Source organism: Carassius gibelio, chromosome A13 (assembly GCF_023724105.1).
Source record: "Carassius gibelio isolate Cgi1373 ecotype wild population from Czech Republic chromosome A13, carGib1.2-hapl.c, whole genome shotgun sequence".
Taxonomy (NCBI): Eukaryota; Metazoa; Chordata; class Actinopteri; order Cypriniformes; family Cyprinidae; genus Carassius; species Carassius gibelio.
In genome coordinates, this window is record NC_068383.1 from 24,075,531 (window position 1) to 24,099,578 (window position 24,048).

Here is a 24,048-nt window from a genome sequence, read left to right on the forward strand (position 1 = left end):
GTGTTGAGAGACAAGGTAGATCAGTTCATATATGTTTACCTGGATGACAAACTGATTTTTTCCTCGTCTCTCCAGGAACACGTGCAACAGGTCAGACGAGTGCTCCAGAGATTACTAAAGAATGGGCTTTTTGTCAAGGCGGAGAAATGCGTATTTCATGCACAGTCTGTTCCCTTCCTAGGGTACATCGTCTCGTCTGAGGGAATACATATGGATTCTGACAAGGTTAAGGCTGTGATAGATTGGCCAAATCCAGATTCCCGTAAGGCCCTACAGCGGTTTCTGGGGTTTGCCAATTTTTATCAGCATTTTATTCGCAATTTCAGCCAACTAGTTTCGCCTCTGTCCGCCTTGACCTCCCCCAGTACTCCGTTCAGGTGGTCTAATACAGCCGGAACTGTATTTTCCTACCTCAAAAGCTGCTTCGTTTCGGCTCCAATCTTAGTAGCCCCTGATCTCACACGTCAGTTTGTGGTTGAGGTCGACGCATCAGAGGTGGGAGTAGGTGCAGTTCTTTCCCAGCGCGCTGCCTCAGATGACAAGATGCATCTATGTGCGTTCTTTTCAAATCGTTTATCTCCTGCCAAACGTAATTATGACATTGGTAACAGAGAGTTGTTGGCTGTCAAATTAGCATTGGAGGAGTGGAGTCATTGGTTGGAGTGGTTGGGGGTACCTTTCATCGTCTGGACCGATCTCAAGAATATATTAGAACTGCCAAAAGAGTTTTGGCCTGCTCAGTTTGAGCCAATGGTTAAGACATCTAACCGACCTCTAGATGGGCTTCTTCAACCACTGTCTGTCCCTTTGAGACCTTGGTCCCACATCGCTCTATATTTTGTTTCCGCCCTCCCGCCCTCTAATGGCATGACGGTCGTTTTGACCGTAGTAGACCAATTCTTGAAGGCAGCACATTTCATTCCCTTTCCCAAATTACCCTCAGCCAAGGAGACAGCTGTTACTGTAATTGATCACGTTTTTCGGTTACATGGCCTCCTGGTAGACGGTTTTTGACAGGGGATCCCAATTTGTGTCACAATTTTGGAAGGAGTTTTGGAAATTATTAGGAGCGATGGTTAGTCTGTCTTCGGGTTATCATCCATAGAGCAACGGTCAGTCTGAGTCACTTTTTTCAAGAGGTGCCACCGCACGTTGTCCAGAGCCCATGAGACTCTGCTCCAGGTGAGGGCGCGCACCAAGGCCAAGGCCACTGGTCTAAGCCTCCCGTATATGTCAGAGCGTTGTTTGCAGTTCCCCGTGTTACTGCCTGGTCTCTCGTTCCTGTTCTCTGTGTTCTTCTCGTCGTTGGATCACCATCAGACTTCGCCTCACCCACCTGTTATCCTTTTTTATGTTACTCGTGTGTTTGACTGCATTATTAAATATCCATTTACTTGCACTTGCTTCCTCACTTTCTTTCGCTGTTACACAGACAGAGACACACACACACACACACAGAGACACACACAGACACAGAGACAGACAGAGACACAAACGCACACACACACACAGACACAGACACACACGGACACACACAAAACAGAGACAGACAGAGACACACACACTCACACACAGACACACATACACAGACAGACACACACACACACACTCACACACAGACACACACACACATACACAGACAGAGAGACACACACAAACACACACACACACACACACACACTGACAGACACACACACACACACACACACACACACTGACAGAGACACACACACACACACACACACACACACACACTGACAGAGACACACACACACACACTGACAGAGACACACACACACACACAGACCAGTGTTGGGAAAGTTCACTTTCTACATGAACTAGTTCAAAGTTCAATTCACAAATTTTAAAATGAACTAGTTCAGTTCATAGTTCAAACTACAAAATTTTGAACTAAGTTCACACAGTTCCAAAAATGAACAAGTTCATAGTTCTTTTATTCCATATGTTGCTTGTGAGCTATTATTTTTCAAAATTATTGCAACAGCCCATATAGAATCACAGACAGCAATTATTTTATCAGTTTTAACAATGAAGCTATGCGTCAGATTTCATCTTCATATCCAATTTTGAATCCTTATCCAACCAGGGTTTACATTAGCATTGAGGGAACAGCATTTCCCCATTGTTGCTTTAATGCTTTGTCTCCCATTCTCACCGACCTTGTCATAAACATCATAAAATTATTTTAAATTATCATACGCCTTCTTGCTACATGCTGCTGACGCCTCGATGCCTTTTTTTTGTTTTTTTTTTGATGACGCGTCACGCATGCGGCGGACGGTGGTGCGACACTGGTGGCTGGTGTTGCCAGATTGGGTGTTTTTCCGCTACATATTAAGACCCGTTTACGGTGTGTTTTAGCCGGTTTTTCGCCTGGAAGGCTCTATAGAAATCTGGCAGCCTATTGAACGAAGTTTACCGAAGAGAGCGTGCCGTTCACAGACACCAGAATGAACGAGTTGAGAGTAACGTTCATCAGGCATTAATACAGCACATTAAGTTCACGTTCGCCCAAAATATGAACGAGTTCATGAACTATCCTTCAATGAACACGTTCAGGCACAACACTGACACAGAGAGAGACAAACACACAGACAGAGACACACACTCACACACAGACACACGCACACACACAGACAGAGACACACACAGACACAGAGACAGAGACAAACACACTCACACACACACACAGACAGAGACACACACACACACAGCTTCTTCCTGACTGCACTCCTGCCATTTAAATAGCACTCTGTGTCAAATTAATACTTCAACATGTTTGAAGAAACAAAAACATACGTGTTGATTGTTGTTCTGACATGTGTAGACAGTCGTTATTACACAACACAACTGTCAACTTGAATGGCACATTGTCACATGAATAAGCAGTCAGTAACATCTCTAAATGATTCACTGACTGACTCTCTCGGGTTTGAGGCTGTTTCTTAAATGAACTACTTAAAAAGAGCGAGTGCATAAGTGTTTGTGATCAGACATCATGGCTCAGACGTTCACAAACATTGTAATAATGACTAGCTGGCAAAGTATTATTGCACATTTTTGTGTTGTCGTGCACATTTTACTCTCCGTCTGGAGCAGGATCACAGCTAAATCAATGGATTTATTTGGACAGTGTACACACTGTTAAAGTGATGTAGTGTGAGCTGGAGCTGGAGCGTGATCAGTCAGAGCAGCAGGAGATGACATCACAGACGCTCACGAGAGCAGTGTACTCACCCAGAGCTCTCCGCACACTGTTCTCCTGCGACGACGGCTGTGTGATGTCATCACTGGACACAGCACTGCCTACAGACGAGAAGCAGCACGTGAACACTAGACATGGCTCTATTTGATCAGATGTATCCCTGTGTGCTGCAGGGAGTGTACCTGTATCAGAGCGGAGGCGAGCGCTGCGGCCGCTGGTCAGGGTCAGGGTCAGCCCGGCGTAGTCCATGGATCCAAACTCCTTCCTGTGCTGAGAGCTGATGGCCTCATCAGGAGCCTCAAGATGATCCGCGCTGCTGGACCACTGACCCTCGGACAGATCCATCGTCTGCAGCAGGTCGTTCATGGCTGAGACACACACACCAGTGTTCATTTAGTCAACGAAGACAACGAAAATAATATTCGTTAACACATTTTTTCTGTGATGAAGATGAGATGTTGACAAGCTTAAACATATATATAATTATAAAACTATGACGAAATTTATGCCACGTCTTTGTTAACAAGAGGTCTACCGGATATTCAAAATACATCCTACAAGCTACTGTCTTGTCTTTCAATATGTGCGTCCTGTTATTGGATCGCAATCAGATAAGAGGCGTTCACTTATCTAGTCTCGGTTTGATAGCTGCAGTGGTTACCAAAACACAAACTGTCTGAAACAATGGACTCTGCACCCGAAGGAGTAGAGATTAGGAGACCAGACGTCCCAGGCAGAATTGTGCTGATAGAAGTGCTCTCTCTGTGGGGCTAAACAGGCATCGGTGTAGAAGCAGGTGTTGTTCTGCTTCTGTGGAGGTGGGGTTTAGCCACACTATTACGTCATAGAGCGGCACATTCCACAAATATAAGCTGTTTTTAGACTAACAAGAAAGTTCCAGAACTTACAGGATGTTTTTATCGTACAATGACCTCTTATATGACAAAAGATCAAGGGAATTTTGATTTCTCGGTTCATGGCCCCTTTAAACCTTCTTTGACTGAATTTTTTTTTTTTTTTTTTAAAGCATTGTGGGATGTGGGGCACTGGAATCTCCAAACAGATCTGATTTGGTCTGAGGGCCGAGGTTGTAACCTTGACCTTTAATCTTAAAAATGGTTTATAACTGATCTGAATTGTTTATGCATCTGAAAAGATGAACATAACTGTGTCACAGTCACTGTATAGGTGACAAGAGAAAGAGGACAGTGCAGATGTGTCAAGTGGCTGATGTTGATAAATGATGGGAGTGCAAAAGAGATGGACAGCAAGAGTGTGTAGAAGAGTGTGATGGATGTGGACAATCAGATGTCTTACACACAGAGCGGCGGTAGATGGCCTTCACTCTGTCTTTCTCCTTGGATCGGTTCCTCATGAATGGAAGCTTTTTGAACGCTGTCACCAGACAGCACAGCAAGGCAAAGAAACACAAAGAGAGAGGGGAGAGAACGTGTTAACCAGTGCACCATTCTGTCAAAATGATGCTCACATGTTTAGCATGATCACTCTGAACATAAAATGAACACGCATGTGAAAAGTATGCCACACTGACTGATGCCAACTGGACATGGTTATTAAATAGTGCAATGCGGGAGATAGTCACAGATCATCACTGAGCAGCTCACATGGGTTTCCCTGTGGTCTCACACACAGATGAATGAATGACCCTGCAGAACTATTTCAGATGAGCGTTGAATTGCAGTCACACACTCTTTACACTGCACCTTTTAAAGGGGACATCGGATGCCCAATTTCAAGTAGTTGGTATGATTCTTTAGTGTCTTCATGAAATGTCTGCAACATACTTTGGTCAAAATCCCTTAATGGTCATGAAAAACAACACCCTTTTTTAGCTTAAAACAGCTCTGTTCAAAGTGAGCCATAAAACATCTGATTTGCTTACGAGACATAGTCGCTACAGCTGCTTAAGCATGGAGAAAATGGTGACCAGTGTACCACTGATTAAGAGCGTTTGTCAGTGGTAAGTGGTCGTGGGTGGGTCTTGTGCAATATGACTTTATACTGCTCAGAAAATCGTAATAATTACAGCTTAATAATTGAGAATCCTTAGGTCTTTTGGGAATTGCGAATGGATTTTTATCATTGTAGGGTAGTTGTATACACACGCTACTCGGACACATTAATATATGACAATCATGTAAAAGTGAATTTTGAATCCAATGTCCCATTTAACAGAGAGGAACACAAATGCAGATTGTTCATGGGCTGATTGACAGGATACTGTTAGAGAAAACCTGCGCTTGGCTTTTCTCAACTCTCTTCCCTTCGCAAAGAAAGCAAGAAAACACAAGCATCAGGCCAGAACTACACGATCATACGACACATGTGTGTTTGCTAAAATCATTCTCGAGCTGAGATGTGAGCTTGCAGTGTTTTCAGTTCGGTGTGCACAAAATCACACAGCATTTAACAACTTTATATAGAAATACAGCTTTGACTGTAGTTGTGTTGGCTGATAAACAAAAAAATGATTCTTTTGAAAACAGAAAACAAAAGATGGTGTATGGGATCAAAAGTTACATTTTTAACCCGGCATGCACCACCACCATGTACTAGAAGCCAGACCATGCCTCCAACACCTCTGATTGGAGCTGGATTCACTCAGGAAATCAGTGCAATTCAAAGAAAGAATCAGTCAGAGGCATTCAGTCGACTCAGTCACTTAATGAAACTTTAGGAGTGATTCAGGAGTGAAGTGACTGACTAAGCTACATTGAAAGTTGCACACTGCTGGAAGGTCAGTCCTGCACTGCAGATGCAGAACACTGCTGGGAACAGGAAGTGTGCTGATACTCACTGCTGCTGCGGGGGGTTAGCATGTCCTCCAGTGAGTTGGATCCGGAGCCGATGGATGAGCTGTCCTGACTGTCCGGCTGCGGCAGCATCAGGAAACCTTCACTGGACTCGGAGCGGGGTGGGGTCTGTGTGAGAGAGCGCATACGCTCACGACTCTTTGGCTTGATCAGTTTCTTCATCTTCAGCGTGATCCAGTTGCCCCTCCTGCAGACACAGCAACATCATCATCATCACGATTGGGAGCTGCTCTAGTAGCGACCGGTAGCACTTGTGCCTCATGTGTTTGGTGTCTGGAACTTTCTGCTCCTCTTTTCATCTCCGTTATGTGTTTTGTTACCCAGAGCATAATTTTGTTTTCTTTTTTTACTTTTAATATTTTTGTATTACTTTTAGTACTCATTAGATGGAATTGATTGGTTCTGGGTTTTGATGTTTTGGCCATTTTTTGGGGCTGTTTGAGGTGTTCAGGAATCCCCACGCTATCCAACGCTACAATACAGCCAGGAACTGCAATACAGCCATGGAAACAACTTTGGAAGTGGAATGTACAAGGATTTCAAATGTTGTGTATTTTGTGGGAATACTGCCCTCAAAAGTGACCCAGTGACAACACAGGAGATTTTTGAAAACCCATTTATATTTAAGCATTTAACTGACGCTTTTATCCAACTTGCATTGCATTCAGTCTTTCTATGTTCTTGGATTCTGTCAGAATTCAATTCAACCTGTGACCTTGACATTGTTAGCACTATGCTAACATGCGATTACTTTAGTAATCTTTATAATATTACTCTCCCTCTAGGGAAATTCAATCACACCTCTTAAAGGCCGCACCCAGTACTTATAACTGTGAGGGCATGAGTGCAATATGTTCTCCTGAGAGAGCGAACTAAGTGAGATGGCATGGACTGATGTATAACAGCTGCATTACCAGTGCAGCTAAGCAAGGAGCAACACTGTCTGGTCTCAATCTGATCTTGCTCCGAGTGAAGGAAACATCTGAGCACAGATATCACAACACATACAGATCTAGTGGTGTTTCATTCCCTCAGCGACAAAAACAGTGGGCATTGCTAGATGTCCAATGAGCCAAGCAAATCAAAGTCAGCCCTACTGTATCTCTGTCAGGGCGAATTTAATAGACCACTGACAGTGTCAGGAAAGCTAGGAAGGTCTGGCATATTATATGTATAGTGAAGTGCAGAAGCCTTGAGTAATTAGCCACATCTAGAGTTGCCAGCCATATATTGTCTAGTCTTAGCGCTGCTTGATGTCTAGTGTTGTGGAGAGTGGTATTCCTGGGATTCTCATCACACCTGTGTTATTGAATAAATCAGTCTGCATATCTTGCTTTTATCCGTATCAGGGGTTTGGGCAAGAGCTGCAATAAGGAGCAAGTCATTGTCTGGTAAGACGTAAGCTATTTTCTTCAGATCCATGCTTCCACCTCCAGCAAGCTGGTCAGCCCAGTCCTTTGAAGAAGCAGAGGTTTTGTTCGTAGACCACTCAAGGAATCTCAGCAGAGGTCCTGCAGAGAAATCTGTGCAACACTTCAGCTGAAAGTGTTCGGGAACGGCGTGGCCTTAGTAATGCTAAACCATGGTGACATGGATCTCCAGAACCATCACATCACTGGACAAGGCTTGACACCCAATCAGAAAAACACAAAAACTGATGTACAAAAGGGCTGTATTCAAAGGACTCCAAGAGTGAAGTTTGCTAATTCAATATATATGGAATGCTTCCCTAATGGGTCACTGCCCCAAGGTGCTGTTTTATGAGGAGAGTTGACCTAAAGAGAACATACATAACATACGTATACAAAAACAGGCTTCATTCACTCTAATGGATAGCAAAATAACACTGTCTGAAATTACTCCCATTTACTATATGGGAACATTGAATGAGCGAATGAGTGCTGGACACTGGACAGAGCTTGAGTCTAACACATTCTCACTCCAGAAGGCATTTCTCCACTGCACTGTGCTGTTATACAATCACAACCAGTGATCTTCATGAGATGGTGCGCTTACCTTCGTGGAGGTGATGGGTCACAAAATTTATACTGATCCATGATCTTCTCCTCAAGTTTCTCTTTCTGTCTCCTCAGTTCATTGAGTGTGTCACTGTGTGAGAGAGAGACTACCATCAGAGGACATCAGCACACAGGAGGTGATATTCATTACAGGAGAACAGCTTCAGAAGATGAACACGAATGAGGGTAAAACAGCAGATGTGTAGAAACATGGCTATGTCACACATGTACTGTCTCTGCTCGACGTGGAACAGGTCTTTGCTCTCCATGGTCTGCTCCAGCAGGGTCCGGTTCTGCAGCATGAGGGTCTGGATCTGATCCAGCAAATGCCGGTTCTCTTCCTCAAGGTTCCCCTTCAGCTGACTTAACAACTGCAGGACACATTACACACAAACACAGTTACCCTTCACTCGTCTTTAGTTTAAAGAGCAGCTCATATGGGTTTCCTGAAAATATCTAGTTTGCAGTTTGTAAGGTAGCTATCCTTCAATGTAAACAGTCTGCAAAGTTATTAATCAAAAAAAGCGCATGATAAATAAAGATCTTGTCTCTCAAAAGACAGAGATGACTCAGAATCACCTTAACTGTTACTGGTATATACACTGGGTAACACATTATCACAATCCCTGCCTGTAAATATGATCCACAGCAATAGAGTTCAAACCTTCATCTTGGCTTTTATCTCGTTGGCTTCTAATCTTCTTAATTTGGACTAACAATATCTCCGAACCACATCCTGTAAGACTGATACGTTACGTGCACATTTTCAATTGAGTGCTCAAAATACCAAGTTTTTCACCATAATATTGTCTTACTGAAGTTTCTGATAATTCACTGTGAACCTAAGAATGTATTGATTAATGTAGACTGTCGTTGTTCTAATTACTTCATTTAATAATAAAGAATATAGTGTAGCGCACAGACTTTATAATCATTTTGTAGTTATGGGGTTAAAGTACCCCTATTATGCAAAGGTTGCTAATATTGTTTTTTGAGTCTCCTAAAACAGGTTTACACATGGGCAGACTTTATTCAAATGTTTTACTTCTTGACGTAGAGCCATAAAGAATAAGATTCAAAATACTGACGACTCATTTAGGTGACTGTGGGCCGACTCTTTTTTGACAGACAATAACCTTATCTATCATGCACTGCTGGCTTCACACTTCTGCAGATAGTTTGTGTTCACATACAGCTACATGACACACTGCATGAAGGATAAGAGTCGCAAAAGGCATAAAGGGGCACTTTAATGCAGGAGAGTAACAGACCCAGCAGAGAGAGAAGTCAGTTAGCATGTGATACAGCTGTTCTGTGTTATAATTAAAGGTTATGACATTACAGTAGACATATTTGGTCAGTTAATCACGTTAGCATTCGGCTAACGTATCCACCATTATTGTTTAGTGTTTACAGTTTAGCAGCTAAACTTGCATACATGTTAAATAAAATGTTCTTGTCATTATTTTAAGAACTTGATTGGAACTTCATATTTTTGTTTTATGTAAAGGTGCTTGCTAGGGTTGCCAGATTAGGATAACAAAGCTCTTTCAATTTTTACTCAAAACTAGCCCAATCATGTTTCGGCATGGTCCCCCTTTTAAAAATCGGTTCTGGGGTGTAAAAAAAAAAAAAATGCTTTCAGTCAGGGTTCCCCTGCTAAATTTGTATTCCAGTGCCTAAATATGATGTCATTGGGGTCGCTACAACCAAAGACATCAAAAACAACCACGGACTTGGAAACACAGATGCTAGCGCTCGCTAACCTGCTCTAGCCCCCTCTTAGTGCCAATCACAACAGGCTTGGCCAGCTGACCAATCAGAGCAGAGCAGGTCTATGGAAGGGGAGGGGTTTACAGATATTTAGCTCAGAACTGACAAAAGACGACTTCTGCTAAATATGAGAGATAGAGCACATGTATAATGTTTATGTGAATAATGCAGTGTATTTGGGTCTCCTGTGAATATGTTTTCACAAAGATACACCCTACTGTCTCGCTGAGGGTGACAGCTGTCGGCATTGAATAAATCACGTCTGATTCTGATTGTGGCGAGTGGGGCGGGGCCGAGAGGCGTGGGAACGAGGAGTGAGGCCAGGTGTAGTGATTGGAGATGAGCTACACCTGAGCCCCACCCCTCGTTCCCACGCCTCTCGGCCCCGCCCCACTCGCCACACTGATTATCACAATTAACCAATAACAAAGTGATCTTCTGAAGCTCAAGTCTGTGTGACCACCATCCGTGCGGTGTGAGGAGGTGAGGCTGTACCTCGCACTGGTTGGTGAGTTTGGTGGAGGTTATGTCCAGCTGCTGGTACTGTTCTTTGAGTTTGGAGAACTCTGCCTCCAGACGCGTCTGCTCCAGCCGAGCCGTGTTCAGCTGACTCTTGAGGCTCTTATGATCTGTCTGCAGGAGCTCGTTGTCCTTCAGGAGCTGCTGGTGTGTGGAGCTCAGCCTGCACACAGGAGAGACGCTGGTGAGAGAGCGTCCTCAGTCAACAGAGACGCTCCTGGTCCTGACACTCACGTGTGGTGCTCCTCGCTGAGCCTCTGGTACTGTGCGGCCGTGTCCTGATGACTCCTGCTGTCAGACATCATCTTCTCTCGCTCTGCTGTGAGCTCTCTCTCCAGCTGCTCTAGCTCGCTCTTCTGCTTCAGCAGCTGATTGTACCTGCACACACACACACACACACGTTCAGAAACACAGGTGTTTCTGTGGAGTGACCGGTGACTGCTGGCTGTGTCCAGGTCTGCACCTGTTCTCCAGACTGCGGTGCTGCAGCTCCAGGCTCTTGTGGCCGCTCTTCAGCTCTCCGTGTTTGCCGATCAGATCCTCGTACTCTGAGGCCTGTCTCTCGTGCAGCGCAGACAGCTTCTCGTGGTCGTGCAGCAGCAGATCATAGACCGAGCGCAGCTCTTCCTTCTCTCGAATGGCCACGTCCCTCTCGCTCTCTGTGCCGGACTGCTGCGTCTGCAGCTGAGCATTCTGGGACATGAGAGCGGCGCTCTGAGAGTTCAGTGTCGAGTTCTCCACCTGCCAGAGCATCATAAACTTGTTTAGCTCAAAGTGCGCTTCTGATAAATGAGCACACCGCATCGACTTAAGAGCTGCAGATCGTTTTGTGCAACTCCCAGGGGCCCGAAAGCTTTTACGACCAAACTCCGGTTACATTCACAAGGAGAAATATCCACCATAACCTTTCTGTAAAGATGCGTTCACACCAAAAGCTAGTTTAATTATTTGCTCGATTACATACAAAGTTAATGCAAAGATGAAAATTAGCGAAGGCAAAGTGAATGCCACAAACACGCTATATACGCCTCAAATACATCTTCTGTGAGTTCAGAAAATTAGCATGATGTGTTTTCACACAAGCCAATTAGTGAAGAGCTTACTGACATGTCTGGTTGTAGGACGGAAGCGTCTGAGTTTACGTGGTTAGAAGAAATCTCTAGCATTAATTCTGATCATACTTGTCTTGAGAAATGATGACCGCTTGACGTTCGTGGTAGGAGACGTCCCACTGCAGGACTGTACACCGAACCTTCAGAGGTCAAATCTGACCGCGACGGCCATTAATCGGCTGTCTGTGAACATGTCAAACCAGCGATCAAAGACCACAGATTGTAGCCTAGGATTACAGGAATCTTTTAGGATTTTCAAAGTTTGTCTCAGACAACCAAATTGTGACCAGAATCGCACAGTGTAAGCCGGGCTATATAAGATGCAAATATTTGCTGTGTAAAGTGCACAGAGCATTACAGCAGTGTTGTGTGAGGAGCGTCTCTGACCTGTAGTTTGGCGTTCTGTGTTTGTAGCGTGGTGTTGTTCTCCTGTAGGGACGCGGTCTGTCTCTGAAGAGCCAGGATCTGTGCCTGGAGATTCCCGCTCTGAGACTCCAGCTGCTTCAGCTGCGTCCGGAGAGCCTGCTTCTCTGCTTGGAGAGTGGCGTTCTGGACAAACATCAGCCATGTGAACCGTGTTGCTAACATAAAGATGTTCTGACAGCCATGAGCCAGTACTTACGTTCCTCTCCACCTCTATGAGTCGGTCTTTGAGCTTCAGAAGCTCTCGCGTGGCCTCCTGACTCTCCTTCTCCCATTTGCTCTGAGTGTCCTCCCGTCCTCTCGCAGGCGAGCTCTGAGCCGAACACTCCTCCTCCTGACGCTGACGCAGAGCCTCGTAGTTCTTCTTCACCTGCGGTGGACAAAACCAGGTTTAATAAACACACAATCTGCAGTCAAGCAGCCACACAAAGCCTGACGCCCGACCGTTTTGAGCTCGTGCCGCAGCTGCTGGTTGAGGTTGGAGGACTCCTGCAGTCGGGCTTCTAGAGCAGCGATCTTCTCCACTTTGATCTCCAGAGAGGACTTGAGAGTGGACTCCAGCTTACACTCCAGAAGCTTAAACCTGACACAGAAGAAACACAGCGTCACACAGGTGACATGATGACTCCAGCTACGCCTGTCGCGATAGTCAATAAATCAATTAATCGCACGATAAAAAAATCAGCTCAATAATTTTTCCAGCCATGATTTCTTTTTTTCAATTTTTATTTAAAGAATGTAACATGTCATGATGTGGGGTTATCTGGAGCGGTAGTAAACCCCCTCTCCGATGGCACAGATGTCCCAGGAATAAAGAGAGAACGTCTCGCTAGAGTCACCAGCTTTGGGAAGCGCCTCTCATTCACTCGTGGATGTTTGCGTCTCAAGTGATATTGCATTGTACTTGCACTACTTCTTTATTTTAATACCGCGTAAAATATTTTTCAAGTAACTTCGTTGCCCTTTCTGTTCAAATGGTCCCAGTTAGTATCCCCACAAAGTGTAACTGATAGTATTATTCGGTCAAAACGTTAACTTTAGGTTACGTTAAACGGTCAATATGAGCATCCCTAACTGGCATATAAACATAATATAACACAAACCATTGCTTTTATTGTTTTGTTCATTTATTGTGGATATTTAAAATGTTTTCTGTTTTCAGTGTTAAATATTCTTTAGAAATAAAAGTTTATTGATCTTTAAAAGAGTGTACCTGCACTATTATGCCATTATCATTACAGTATTGTTCAAAATAATAGCAGTACAATGTGACTAACCAGAATAATCAAGGTTTTTCGTATATTTTTTTATTGCTACGTGGCAAACAAGTTACCAGTAGGTTCAGTAGATTCTCAGAAAACAAATGAGACCCAGCATTCATGATATGCACGCTCTTAAGGCTGTGCAATTGGGCAATTAGTTGAATTAGTTGAAAGGGGTGTGTTCAAAAAAATAGCAGTGTGGCATTCAATCACTGAGGTCATCAATTTTGTGAAGAAACAGGTGTGAATCAGGTGGCCCCTATTTAAGGATGAAGCCAACACTTGTTGAACATGCATTTGAAAGCTGAGGAAAATGGGTCGTTCAAGACATTGTTCAGAAGAACAGCGTACTTTGATTAAAAAGTTGATTAGAGAGGGGAAAACCTATAAAGAGGTGCAAAAAATGATAGGCTGTTCAGCTAAAATGATCTCCAATGCCTTAAAATGGAGAGCAAAACCAGATGCATATGTTAAAATACTTGAAGAGGTCATGTTGCCCTATGCTGAAGAGGACATGCCCTTGAAATGGTTGTTTCAACAAGACAATGACCCAAAACACACTAGTAAACGGGCAAAGTCTTGGTTCCAAACCAACAAAATTAATGTTATGGAGTGGCCAGCCCAATCTCCAGACCTTAATCCAATTGAGAACTTGTGGGGTGATATCAAAAATGCTGTTTCTGAAGCAAAACCAAGAAATGTGAATGAATTGTGGAATGTTGTTAAAGAATCATGGAGTGGAATAACAGCTGAGAGGTGCCACAAGTTGGTTGACTCCATGCCACACAGATGTCAAGCAGTTTTAAAAAACTGTGGTCATACAACTAAATATTAGTTTAGTGATTCACAGGATTGCTAAATCCCAGAAAAAAAAAATGTTTGTACAAAATAGTTTTGAGTTTGTACAGTCAAAGGTAGACACTGCTATTTTTTTGAACACACCCCTTTCAACTAATTGCCCAATTGCACAGCCTTAAGAGCGTGCATATCATGAATGCTGGGTCTTGTTTGTTTTCTGACAATCTACTGAACCTACTGGTAACTTGTTTGCCACGTAGCAATAAAAAATATACTAAAAACCTTGATTATTCTGGTTAGTCACATTGTACTGCTATTATTTTGAACAATACTGTATATCAGTTGAAACTTGTCTTAGAATGACAATATTATTTATCGTCCAGCAAAACTTGTTATGGTGACAGGCCTATGGTCTAAATTGAGTGCAGTCCTATCATGTGTGAATCACCTGTCATCAGAGCTCTCTTCATCACGCAGAAGCCCCTCTTTATCCAGGCCGATCTTCTCCAGCTCATGGGTCAGCTTCTCCAGGTCATTGTTAATCTGCTGGGTCTTTAATTTCTCATTGACAAGCTCCTGCATCAGGAAACATCACAGTAAGAGTCACGCAAGTAATCCACGGTCGAGCATGCATCAGCTAAACCGGTTTACCTCTCTCAGAGTGACCAGGGTCTTCTTGTCTATGGTTGCTTGTTTGACCAGTTCTTTATTGTCCTTCTCCAAGTCTTTGACGCGGCCACACGTGTCTTTGAGAGCGGTGAGCTCCTTGCCCAGCGTGCGGTTCTCCTTCTCGAGGTGAGAGATGCGCAGGTTGTCTTCATCGAGTCTGGAGTCTTTGATTTCAGCCTGCTGTCGCAGCCGCTTGTTCTCCTTCTCCAGCTGCTTCTTGTCTCTCTCCAGCTGGTTGTTCTCCTGCTCCAGGGCCGTGTTCTCCTGCGCCAGCTGCTCCAGACCTTTGCTGGAGATCTTCAGCTCCTCCAGGCTCTGCTGCAGGCTCTGGTTCTCCATCTCCGTGTCCTGCAGTTCTCCCTGCAGCTGCTGAATCTTGCGGCTGCCGCTCTCCAGGGCTTTCTGGAGCCGCTGGTTCTCTGCCTCCAGGCTTTGGTAACTGACTTCCAGACGCTCGTTTTTTTTGGACGAAGCCTTCAGGAGCTCGAGACTCTTCTTGAGTTGGGTTCTCTCGCTCTCCAGCTCTTTGTTCTCCAGCTCCAGCTGAGCAGCCTTTGCTCCGGTGGACCGTAAAGACTCCACCATGCGCCGGAGCGCCAGGTTTTCTTCATCCAGCTGAGTGTTCTCCTTCTCCAGCACCTCCAGCTGATAGGAAACGTTCCTCAGACCGTCCGCCGCTTTCTTCAGTTTCCTGCTCTCTGCTTCCAGCTCAGCGTTCTCCTTCTCCAGCACCTCCACCTTCCCACAGGTGATGGAGAGAGCAGCGAGACGCTTCTGCAGACTCTCCTTCTCTCGCTCCAGTCGATGCACCTCCATCTCCAGCTCCTCGGCTCTTTCTCCTTTCTCTTTATAGTGCTCCAGGTCTTTGCGAAGTTGTTTGCGCTCAAACTCCATCTTTTTGAGCTTGCTGCTGGTCTCTTTGATGGACTCGTGCAGGACGCGGTTTTCCTTCTCGATGTCTTTGACGTGAGCCTCGGCGCTGACCTGAGAGCGCTGTCTGAGAGAGGCGATGGTCTGGTTCAGATGATCGTTCTCCTGCTCCAGACCCTTCACCTGAGTCACCACCACACACAGTGTCAGCTAACAGAGATCTTTAAACAACGTGCACAGGACAGTTAAAGCCATCATGAATTCTTAAATCCTAAACCATTCACCTGATTCTCAAGAAAATCAAATTAGATCATATTCATCTATGTATGTCTGAAGGAACTCAAAACTGTTGTTTATTTCTGTAGAAAACGGTTACGTTATAAATTTACATTTTATGTGATTCAGTTACATAACAATTTTCCGTCTCTTTAGATTACATAGTTTTAACAAAATAAATCAATAAGTTTAATGTGATTCATATGCGTCAGCCATACATGAATGAATCAGGCAAGTTTTACGTAATGGAAACTTGGACATGGAAATCAAATGAATAGTTATGTGAATTCATCAGTGTAAGATGAAAGAGATGCAGGGTTGTGAGTGTGTGTGTGTGTGTGTGTGTTGGTTTTTGTGGTTTACAAGGACTTTTAACCTGAATATGCACCAGCATTACAGGGACATTTGGGTTTATGAGGACAGGGCCCATGTCCTTATAATTCCGACAGTGAAGCTCCCTCTCAAAGTTTCGCGCCATGTCCTAATATACCACAAAACTCTGAAACTTTACTATACACTGTGTATCCTCTGAGCTCGGGAGTGCGCCCCTGCAGCCCGGCCCCGGTACTGCATCCGCGTCATCGAAAATCTGCATATTTTACACTTGTGTAAGTTTGGAGGCCGCTAATTGGCTAGATCGGCATCGGAGGGTGGGAAATCGCAGAAACAAAAAGGCGGGGGTGGCCGGATAGTGCCATACAAGTAAGTTAATGCAGTTTGGTAATTATTTAAGCATTTTTTTTTCAATTTATCGATTGTATATGATTATATAAATGCATAATGATCATGCAATTAAACATATTCCTTAAATATCATCATATAAAGTATGAATGTGACTTCAAAGCTGTAATTACTCAATTTAATATCAGTAAATTACCGTATTTTCCGGACTATAAGTGGCACTTTTTTTAATAGTTTGGCTGGTCCTGCGATAGTGTGGTGAGACTTATTTATCAAAATGAACTTGAATTAATAACATGAACCAAGAGAAATGAACCAAGAGTTCACATTACCGTCTCCAGCCGTGAGAGGGCGCTCTATGCTGCTCAGTGCTGCTGTAGTCTACACTGAAGACATAGAGCGCCCTCTCGTGGCTGGAGACGGTAATATTTTCTCTTGGTGCTTGATTCATGGTTCTAAATAAATGCGACTTATATATGTTTTTTCTTCGTCATGACGTATTTTTAGACTGATGCGACTTATACTCAGGTGCGACTTATAGTCCGAAAAATTGTGTGATGTACACAGTCAGCTCTGCTGTAGCTGCTCCAGCTGCACAAACACACACCATCTCTCTCTGTGTGCTGATGCACTCATCACACACACACACACACACACTCACACACACACACACACACACACACACACACACACACACACTCACACTCACACACACACACACACACACACACAAGCAGCTGAACTGAACCCAAGTCAGATTTAACCTCAGATTACTCTCTGATGAATATGAGCTCAGTTCCCATTCTGTTCAAAATGTTCTCCTTTCTTTGTGTGAGGAACAGAATTTATTCACAGTTACTTTCATATCTAACTGTACTTCTTTCTACTGTTCCTGGTCTCACTGTGAACGATTCATCAGCGCACATTATTCTAAAGATGATGTCTGGTTTCACATCCCTTCATCAGGATGCAGTCACTCTTATTTTTAATGTAGAGACACTTCATCGTGACTAATTAAATCAGTTCCTCCTGAAGACCGTGTAGGACTCTGACCTGCTGGCTGAGCTTCTGCTGGTCTCTGTCCAGGTGGAGGTCTCTGTCCAGGTGGAGGTCTCTCTCCAGGTGGAGGTCTCTCTCCAGGTGAAGGTCTCTGTCCAGGTGGAGGTCTCTGTCCAGGTGGAGGTCTCTCTCCAGGTGGAGGTCTCTCTCCAGGTGGAGGTCTCTCTCCAGGTGGAGGTGTGCGCCGCTCTTCAGCTCCTCCAGGCTCTTCAGCAGCATCTGGTTCTCCTTCTCCAGCTTCAGCAGCTGACTGGAGGTCATCTCGTTCACCTCGTCCCCCAGAGACTTCTGCAGCACTGCACACAACACCACACTCTGTGAGCCTCTCGTTATCCGGACAGGATTCCTCCCTAACTGTGCTCTGAGCAGGTACCTTCAGAGAGCGCAGGTGTGGTCTTGGAGAGCTGCTCCAGCTCCCAGCCCAGATGTAGAGACTCGTCCATGCTCTGTTTCTGGGCCATCTCCAGCGCCAGGTTCTCCTCCAGCAGATCCTCCATGCGCTTCCTGTCCATGTCTCGCTCCTGAAACACAGCAGTCATCACCCCTCACACTACTTCACATCCTTCTGCCAGCAGTATTCATCATTAGTGAAGCAGCAGCGGTGTAAACAGCTCTCATGAGGTCCTGTACTAGACCTACAGCCGTTCATTAGACTGAAGAACCTCTGTTCAGACTGAGTGATACTGATACTGAGTTGTGTTTGTCTCTGAGCGTGGAGCCCAGGGGATCTCTCACCATCTCCAGCTCATGGATCTTGCTCTGCAGCAGCAGGTTCTCCTTCTCCAGCTGGTGGTGTTTATCTGAGCGAGCTCTGTACGACTCCAGCTGGTCCTCCAGCACACTCCTGGTCTCCAGCAGCACCTGACTGTCCTCCTTCAGCTCCTGTGTGAAGAGATGTGATCAGTACGTCCAGCAGAGCGCAGCTGCTGAGGAGCACAGACACACACCTCCACTCTGGTCTGGAAGAACTGCATGTGCTGGAGCTTCTCTCTGCAGCGCTTCACCTCACTCTCCAGTCGCTCCACCCGCACGGCCTTCTCTCGGAGCGCGTCCAGCTCGTCCCGGTTCACCCGCAGCGCCCGCACCTCACACAGCACCTGCAGGTTCTGACACACACACACACACACACACACACACACACACACACACACACACACACACACACACACACACACGTTACATGTCAGTCTGCTCATCAGTCAGAAAAATAGCACAAGATATGAACCTCAGATATCCCTGGTATGGATCTTTGATAATCTATATATACACACACATCTAATTTATTTTATTTTATTGACAGTATGCAGAAATATGGTGTTTACATTAACATTAATGGTGAGTTAAATGCTAGACTACTGCAGATGTGGATATTCACGCTGTATGGAAAAAGCATCATAAAGCCTGTTCAAGGCGTCTCTTTGGGTCCAGCGGGGTCTATAAACACACGTGTGAGCAGTAAGAGGAACGAGGGCACTCATTAGTGCTCGAGATGTGCAGCTGAGCTGAGTGTTTAGCAGCGCTGAGCCTCACTTCCTGCTGCAGTCTCTTGACCTCGGCCTCCAGGTGCTCCACTTCCTGTCTGCAGTCCAGCAGCTGCTCGCTCTTCTCCTCTCTGAAACAGCAGCAGTACAGCAGTGTTAGTGGAGCTGCTGAAAACATCTACTGATACACCAACACGTTTGATTAAGTGTGCAGCGCTGTGATCAGTGGGGAACAGGAAGTGAGCTGTGCGGACTAAAATAGACTGTCCTCTATACCCAAGACGAGCCGTGGCCTCGTTCTAGATCTGCAGAACCATCCTGAACACATGGGACAGAGTGCAGCTCTTCTAATACACCTCCACTACAACTGACATGACACCAATCAACCTTCTGTAATCTCTGCATTAGAAAACACACCAATTAAACATTTACAGAAATCACACATGATTTTAACTGAAGAACCGCAGACTTTCTCATCAGGGAACATCACATTCTCTGTTCAGTTCACTGCCTGTTTCATAATAACTAACAGATGACTCTGACCTCTGACCTCACCTTGGACAGTCGTTCACTGCTGCTCATGTCAATGATTCTACAGGGCTTAGTTAAAGCAGACGTTTCACAGTTTCTCTGCTCTGCGACAGAAAGACGTGCTCTTCACAGTGTGTTCAGAGAAAGTGCTGCTGGTGAAGAGCTTGAGCAGAGCAGATGAGCAGAACTCACTTCCCCTGTCCTCCAGCACTTCCTCTCTATTGTCTGCACACAGAGGGGAAGCTGAATAACTGATGGTGATCAGGTGATGAGCAGATACTCACAGCTCCTGCCGCAGGCGTCTGATCCTGGCTTTAGCGTCGGCCAGCTCCACGGACAGATGCTGCACGCTCTCTGTGCGTCTCATGCTGGACGAGTCTCCGGGCGACGGGGCGAGCGCACTGTCCCGCTCCAGAGTCAGAGCCACGATCGCCTGCCCACACACACACACACACACACAGCATCATGGGCATCAAAGCAGCATATATGAGGGTGTGAGGACGTCCTGCTTCACTCTTCACTTCACTTCCAGACACACATCTCATGATTCACTTTAATTCAGTTTGCTTCCAGTCTTGACTTGATTTGACTCGATGTGTGTTTATTTGGTTATATCTCAGATGAAGTACATAAATTTTTTCAAAGCAAATAGAATCTCAAATAAATTGATAGTTCATGCCACATTAAAGAGTGTCAAAAAATAGTTAGAATTTTGTCATAAAAGGTGCAGAATTTGAAGGCTGAGACTTTATTTCATATAAAAAATGACAAAGTACAAACATTTTTGTGATTATTGGTTTTGCAGGCACCCTACAAATGATGTTTAGAGAGGTTTTTCCAAGCATCCACTCACGCCAGCACTAGAAGACTGATTCATGGGATTGAAGGAAGGATGTTGATCACAGAATAACCCCAGACAGTGTGATCAGGAGACGACGAGCGGACGTTATTCTGTGACAATAACCGGCTGAATCTACATTATAGCATTTATTACACGGCTGCCTCATAACTACATAATTAGACACTAAATATTGTTTTGAGTTGAAATATTTAGATGCAAAACTTTTGTGAACACAAGTTCAAACTAGACGGTATTTAATGGTGCATTCTTACACTTATTACACTACAATATTTTATTAGCTTAACAAATACAAAGCTTCCCTGAAGAAAGGCCGTTACTCGGTTGAACCTGTGTTATCAGCTTTCACTAGCTGTTATCGAGGGTTAACAGACTTCAGAATGTAGCAACTGACCAATCAGAATCAAGTATTCCACAGATCAACATCAGTTCATCAGAATGAGAATCAGTTCAAATCGAGCAGTGGATATTGCTTTATTATATGTTGGATATCAGCCTGCAGTCAGTGAGCGAATCACATGGGCATTCGTGTGTGTGTGTGTGTTACCTCAGCGTGCTGGTCTCTCTCGTCAACGAGGCGCTTAAGGTTAAAGGTCAGCTGTCTAATGATGGCATCTTTATCGTGTGGGACACACTCACTCTCCTCCACACACTGAAGGTCAAAGACATTCTCCTGGTTATGGGTCACCTGCACACACACACACACACACACACACACACACACACACACAGAGGGTCAGAGGTCAGCTGCCCAATGAGCTCAGCTTGTGACATCATGTGACACACACCTCCTGAATGTGAGCGACGATGGCTGCCCGTGTGTCAAAGTCCAGCGTCTGGATCCGGTCGATGTAGTCCTCCTTCCTGTTACACTGAGACACACACAGAGAAAGAGAGTCATGAACACTGATCATGTGACCTGTTTGTGTTTGTGTGTGTGTGTGTGCGCGTGTTTGTGTGTGTGTGTGTGTGTGTGAGAGAGTGTGTGTCACCTGTACAGCACAGCCCAGCAGTAGCAGCAGGATCTTCCTCATCTCCTCCAGTCCTTGCTCTGAGAACACACACACATCCAGATCAACACACGCTGAACTCTTGACTCCACACCAGTTGCCATTCATCACACTTTCATGAGCTATTAGTCATCAAGAACTTAATTTTACTGAATTCTCTAAGGTTTGCTAGCAGTCCTGTTCCACATGTACATACTACATACTCATTATAGTAACTGCAATAACTGGGTAACAACTAGGTCTTAACCCTGAACCTTAACCTAAGGTTGTGATGTGCGTTAGTGAGCAAGAGTGAGGCAAGAGTGATGTACGAGAGTGAGAGTGAGCAAGAGTGAGGCAACGGATGTGCAAGAGTAAGTGAGTGAGGCGACTGATGTGCAAGAGTGAGGCGAGTAAGGTGAGTGATGTGAGAGAGTGAGTGAGCGGGAGTGTGACAAGTGATGTGCGTGAGTGAGATTAAGTGAGGCCAGTGATGTGCGAGATTCAGGTGAGTGATGTGCGAGAGTGAGCAAGAGTGAGGCGACTGATGTGCGAGAGTGAGCAAGGTGAGGCGACTGATGTGCAAGAGTGAGCGAGAGTAAGGCGACTGATGTTTTAGAGTAAGTGAGAGTGAGGCGAATGATGTGTGAGAGTAAGTGAGAATGAGGCGAGTGATGTGTGAGAGTAAGCGAGAATGAGGCGAGTGATGTGTGAGTACGTGAGAATGAGGCGACTGATGTGTGAGAGTACGTGAGAGTGAGGTGAATGATGTGTGAGAGTAAGCGAGAATGAGGCGAGTGATGTGTGAGTACGTGAGAATGAGGCGACTGATGTGTGAGAGTAAGTGAGAATGAGGCGAGTGATGTGTGAGAGTAAGCGAGAATGAGGCGACTGATGTGTGAGTACGTGAGAGTGAGTACGTGAGAGTGAGGCTACTGATGTGTGAGAGTAAGTGAGAATGAGGCGAGTGATGTGTGAGAGTAAGCGAGAATGAGGCGAGTGATGTGTGAGAGTAAGTGAGAATGAGGCGAGTGATGTGTGAGAGTAAGTGAGAATGAGGCGAGTGATGTGTGAGAGTAAGCGAGAATGAGGCGACTGATGTGTGAGTACGTGAGAGTGAGTACGTGAGAGTGAGGCTACTGATGTGTGAGAGTAAGTGAGAATGAGGCGAGTGATGTGTGAGAGTAAGCGAGAATGAGGCGAGTGATGTGTGAGTACGTGAGAGTGAGGCTACTGATGTGTGAGAGTAAGTGAGAATGAGGCGAGTGATGTGTGAGAGTAAGCGAGAATGAGGCGAGTGATGTGGGAGTACGTGAGAGTGAGGCGACTGATGTGTGAGAGTACGTGAGAGTGAGGCGACTGATGTGTGAGAGTACGTGAGAGTGAGGCGACTGATGTGTGAGAGTACGTGAGAGTGAGGCGACTGATGTGTGAGAGTACGTGAGAGTGAGGCGACTGATGTGTGAGAGTAAGTGAGAATGAGGCGAGTGATGTGTGAGAGTAAGCGAGAATGAGGCGACTGATGTGTGAGTACGTGAGAGTGAGGCGACTGATGTGTGAGAGTAAGTGAGAGTAAGTGAGAGTGAGGCGACTGATGTGTGAGAGTACGTGAGAGTGAGGCGACTGATGTGTGAGAGTAAGTGAGAATGAGGCGAGTGATGTGTGAGAGTACGTGAAAGTGAGGCGACTGATGTGTGAGAGTAAGTGAGAATGAGGCGAGTGATGTGTGAGAGTAAGCGAGAATGAGGCGACTGATGTGTGAGAGTACGTGAGAGTGAGGCGACTGATGTGTGAGAGTACGTGAGAGTGAGGCGACTGATGTGTGAGAGTACGTGAGAGTGAGGCTACTGATGTGTGAGAGTAAGTGAGAATGAGGCGAGTGATGTGAGAGTACGTGAGAGTGAGGCGACTGATGTGTGAGAGTAAGTGAGAATGAGGCGAGTGATGTGTGAGAGTACGTGAAAGTGAGGCGACTGATGTGTGAGAGTAAGTGAGAATGAGGCGAGTGATGTGTGACAGTGAGGGCGAGACCTACCGCTGAGAGGAGTCCTGCCCAGCACCAGCACATCAGGAAGTGACATCACCACCAGCTGCTGCAGCGTCTCCTGGAAAAGAACCAGATTCAATCAGGGGACCAGCTCTCCTATGGTCAACATGAATGAACATGTCACTGTTTCTGTGGAGTAAAAGTATTCAGATCCAGCATCGGCTGCTTGTGCTCCAGCAGGAGTCTCAGATTCTGGAGGATAATGGCTGTTTGTGAACATCATGACAAATCTCTTCAGAATAACTACTGATGGTCTGATCAGTGCTTAAGGACAGCCTAATCGGTGTGAGAGCTCACGTTCACTCACACACACACACTCTCACAGACGTGCAGCTACACGCTGAGGTTAGTCATTATCTCAGCAGCTGCTATGAGAGGAACACAGCCCAGACTAAAATGCACACATTAGCTACAGGACGCTCAGTGAACACACACTCATGTTTTGCTCTGAACCTCAGCATAGGCTTGAGCCACATGATATCCAGCAGCAGCTCCGACCCTCAGCTCCTAACTCCTGCTCCAGCGCTGAACATATGATTACTGAGAGGAAAAGCAGCACTCATGTGGTCACACACACAGACTGACGAGTGTGAGAACTGAAGAGAGTGAATCACAAACTGT

At 45.3% G+C, this 24,048-nt stretch overlaps 1 protein-coding gene across 4 annotated transcripts in view; it reads right to left on the reverse strand.

Annotated features, from left to right (window-relative positions):
• The window catches only part of LOC128026687 (girdin), a 46,467-nt gene that overhangs the window by 7,656 nt on the left and 14,763 nt on the right, over window positions 1-24,048 (reverse strand). For 3 of the 4 annotated variants that reach the window (XM_052613940.1, XM_052613941.1, XM_052613942.1), the window contains exons 4-27: window positions 23,416-23,485; window positions 21,384-21,442; window positions 21,180-21,263; window positions 20,939-21,079; window positions 19,817-19,965; window positions 19,051-19,132; window positions 18,468-18,626; window positions 18,256-18,402; window positions 17,894-18,041; window positions 17,515-17,816; window positions 14,617-15,687; window positions 14,414-14,541; window positions 12,350-12,488; window positions 12,105-12,275; window positions 11,870-12,031; window positions 10,834-11,111; window positions 10,605-10,748; window positions 10,347-10,533; window positions 8,304-8,449; window positions 8,077-8,169; window positions 6,045-6,247; window positions 4,544-4,621; window positions 3,409-3,594; window positions 3,259-3,327 (exon numbers count right to left, since the gene is read on the reverse strand). In XM_052613940.1, coding sequence (XP_052469900.1) covers window positions 3,259-3,327; window positions 3,409-3,594; window positions 4,544-4,621; window positions 6,045-6,247; window positions 8,077-8,169; window positions 8,304-8,449; window positions 10,347-10,533; window positions 10,605-10,748; window positions 10,834-11,111; window positions 11,870-12,031; window positions 12,105-12,275; window positions 12,350-12,488; window positions 14,414-14,541; window positions 14,617-15,687; window positions 17,515-17,816; window positions 17,894-18,041; window positions 18,256-18,402; window positions 18,468-18,626; window positions 19,051-19,132; window positions 19,817-19,965; window positions 20,939-21,079; window positions 21,180-21,263; window positions 21,384-21,442; window positions 23,416-23,485 — 4,396 coding nt within the window. Of the gene's footprint in view, window positions 1-3,258; window positions 3,328-3,408; window positions 3,595-4,543; window positions 4,622-6,044; window positions 6,248-8,076; window positions 8,170-8,303; window positions 8,450-10,346; window positions 10,534-10,604; window positions 10,749-10,833; window positions 11,112-11,869; window positions 12,032-12,104; window positions 12,276-12,349; window positions 12,489-14,413; window positions 14,542-14,616; window positions 15,688-17,514; window positions 17,817-17,893; window positions 18,042-18,255; window positions 18,403-18,467; window positions 18,627-18,895; window positions 18,932-19,050; window positions 19,133-19,816; window positions 19,966-20,938; window positions 21,080-21,179; window positions 21,264-21,383; window positions 21,443-23,415; window positions 23,486-24,048 lie in introns of those variants that run through there. The other variant, XM_052613943.1, reaches the window with a different exon arrangement.